General features: G+C 41.7%; 1 protein-coding gene across 1 annotated transcript; it reads right to left on the reverse strand.

Moving 5' to 3' along the window:
- Nucleotides 1-255: 255 nt before the first annotated feature.
- Nucleotides 256-1385, reverse strand: LOC134217111 (uncharacterized). The gene is made up of 3 exons (XM_062695885.1): nt 1330-1385; nt 661-1259; nt 256-597 (listed from the first exon to the last, which is right to left on the reverse strand). Exons 1-3 carry the CDS (start codon nt 1361-1363, stop codon nt 256-258), a joined length of 975 nt encoding a protein of 324 aa, XP_062551869.1. The 5' UTR covers nt 1364-1385.
- Nucleotides 1386-2292: the final 907 nt, after the last annotated feature.

Raw genomic sequence — 2292 nt, forward strand, 5'->3', positions numbered from 1 at the left:
TGTTGTGTCAACAACTTGTGTGACAAACTTTTTTTTTCACTTTGCTAAACCGATTTGCTCGACGGGGAATACATATATTTTATTACATTTTAAGATAAAGGAAACAGGCATCACTGCCGCTAGGGGGGTTAATCAGGGGTTTTAAATTTAATTTTTTTTCTGTGGGTAAAGTCGATGCTTATTGAATGTCTGATTTTCTGTTTAAAGGCTAAGACGGAAAATTTGTGACTTAATCAGTTTTTATTAAAGTATCCATCACGTTCCGGTCACGTTAGTAAGCAAACTTGCTGCTAAAGTAGTCAAGCCACCGTCCAACAATGTTTCCACCGTGCTGCTAACAGTGCTGGTACTGATACCAATGGTACCACTACTGGTCGTGGGAGGCATGGAAGTTGTACTAGCGGCAGTGAAGGTTGTCGGCATGGTTTCCATCATCATCAGAGTGCCGGCACTGGTCGTCATTGGGATCACGTTAGGCGCTTCTGCTACCACAAGCGATGCCACAAGTATATTGATCATAGTTATGATTGCCACCCCTACGGAAGTGATGATTTTCAGCTTTTGGCGAGTCGTTTCTCTGAGGCTTTGTTTCATCAACTAGGACAAGTAGGTACTTAATCTTAATTGAGGATAGGATCATTAAAATAACACAATACTCACGGAAACAATGATCATGGTAACGGCGACCAACATTTGAAGGACCAATGACATAATGATAAATGTTATGCATGCCAAATATGTCTGTGATCCTTGGTTGTAGGTTATGAGCAGTCTCAGCTGATTGGCATTGGCTGTCAACAAGGAGATGTCCATGGCCGATTCGGCGATACTTTTCGAAATGTCGTACGGGTTGGATTCTGAATTGGCTCTCCGGTGTGCTATTATATCCGAGTCTCTAGAAGACCTTGGGGGAACAGGTGGGAGAATCGAAACTGCTCTGCGCGTCCTGTCTGGTAGTGGTCTTGCCATAGGAACCATTCTAGTCGACGAGTAGCCCAAAGTGCGAGGATCAACGTATCCGCTCGATGTTGTGGGGGAATTACTGATCGTGTCGTTGTTGGCCATGTTCAAATCACTTTTGCTTCGAGCAAACACTGGAGTCGATGGTAGATCAAGATTTTCCTGAAGGTTTTCATCATTGGATTCGGGCTTTGCGGTTCGCTGTTGGGTATCTGGTTTTGTTTCATCAGTGGAATCATCCTCCGTCACTTGATAGGTCATACTTTGACCTAAAAATGGAATGGCGCCGACACTGAAGCCTAGAAGTAATAGTTTGTTGTTAGAAATCATCAGAAAATCTGAACTTTTAGCTCGGATGCTCCTTCGTACTTCTGACAAACTGTGGCACGAGTCGCTTAGACATAGAGAAGACGACTCATTAAGATGGGCTTCTTTGTATGCTAACTATGCGTTACGGATGCCCCAACGAGAGATGGAACGAATGCGATACGGTACAAAACGAACTAAACCAGTTGCTCGCAATTTTAGGATTAATATAATCGAATTCTGATATCCACTGATCCCAGAGCAAACAGTAGATCGTTCTAATCGAATAAAAGGCATCAGACATCAATCATGTATGATATCAATTCGTGTGAAGCTTTACTGACCACGTGTATATACAAAAGAGTCATAAGAGCAAGCTAGACACGGAAGAAACGGTTGGTTGCTACGGTTGGTAGACGGCTAATGATGCATTTCCTATCGGATAGAACGTGGTAAGCAGTGCAGTAGTGCAGTGCAATGCACGCATGATGATTGTATATTTATTTCAACTGATCATTTTCAGTGCGTAAGCAGCTGATTACTTAGAAATAATATTATCAAATTCAATGTTAGCTGAGTTGAAATTAGGCAATTGAATAGAAGATTTGAGTCAAATTGATTTGATAAAAGTGGCACGTATCAATTCGCGTTAAGGTCACTCCTGGCAGAATCCAAGTATCAAAGTGCTCGCATTTTCGGGGGCACACCACTCAATAAGGAAGCAACGCACAACTGTCATTTTTATTTTTTCACGCATGCTGCGACGCAGCAAAGCTGAATCAACAATAATGACAGTTGTCCGCCGCCTCCGTATCGAGTGGTGTGCCCCCGAAAACTTGGATTCTGTCAGGAGTGACCTTAATGTCATGTGAAATCCCTAATTCATATGAATCCTCTGAGCATGTGTTGTTTAATATCAATGTTTTTTCGTAAGAAGTGTAATGTTACTCAACACAATTTTTTTCTTATTCACTATAGCAACACGAGAAGCGATTTGTTCCTATTATTATAAAATTCTGAAAAATA

Source organism: Armigeres subalbatus, chromosome 2 (genome assembly GCF_024139115.2).
Source record: "Armigeres subalbatus isolate Guangzhou_Male chromosome 2, GZ_Asu_2, whole genome shotgun sequence".
In the NCBI taxonomy this organism is placed as follows: Eukaryota; Metazoa; Arthropoda; class Insecta; order Diptera; family Culicidae; genus Armigeres; species Armigeres subalbatus.

Coding starts and splice junctions, on each gene's coding strand:
- LOC134217111 (XM_062695885.1), bottom strand. CDS start 1,363: ATGTCTAAGCGACTCGTGCCACAGTTTGTCAGAA. Junction 1,260..1,329: donor CGTGCCACAGTTTGTCAGAA/GTACGAAGGAGC, acceptor TATTACTTCTAG/GCTTCAGTGTCGGCGCCATT. Junction 598..660: donor TTACCATGATCATTGTTTCC/GTGAGTATTGTG, acceptor TACTTGTCCTAG/TTGATGAAACAAAGCCTCAG.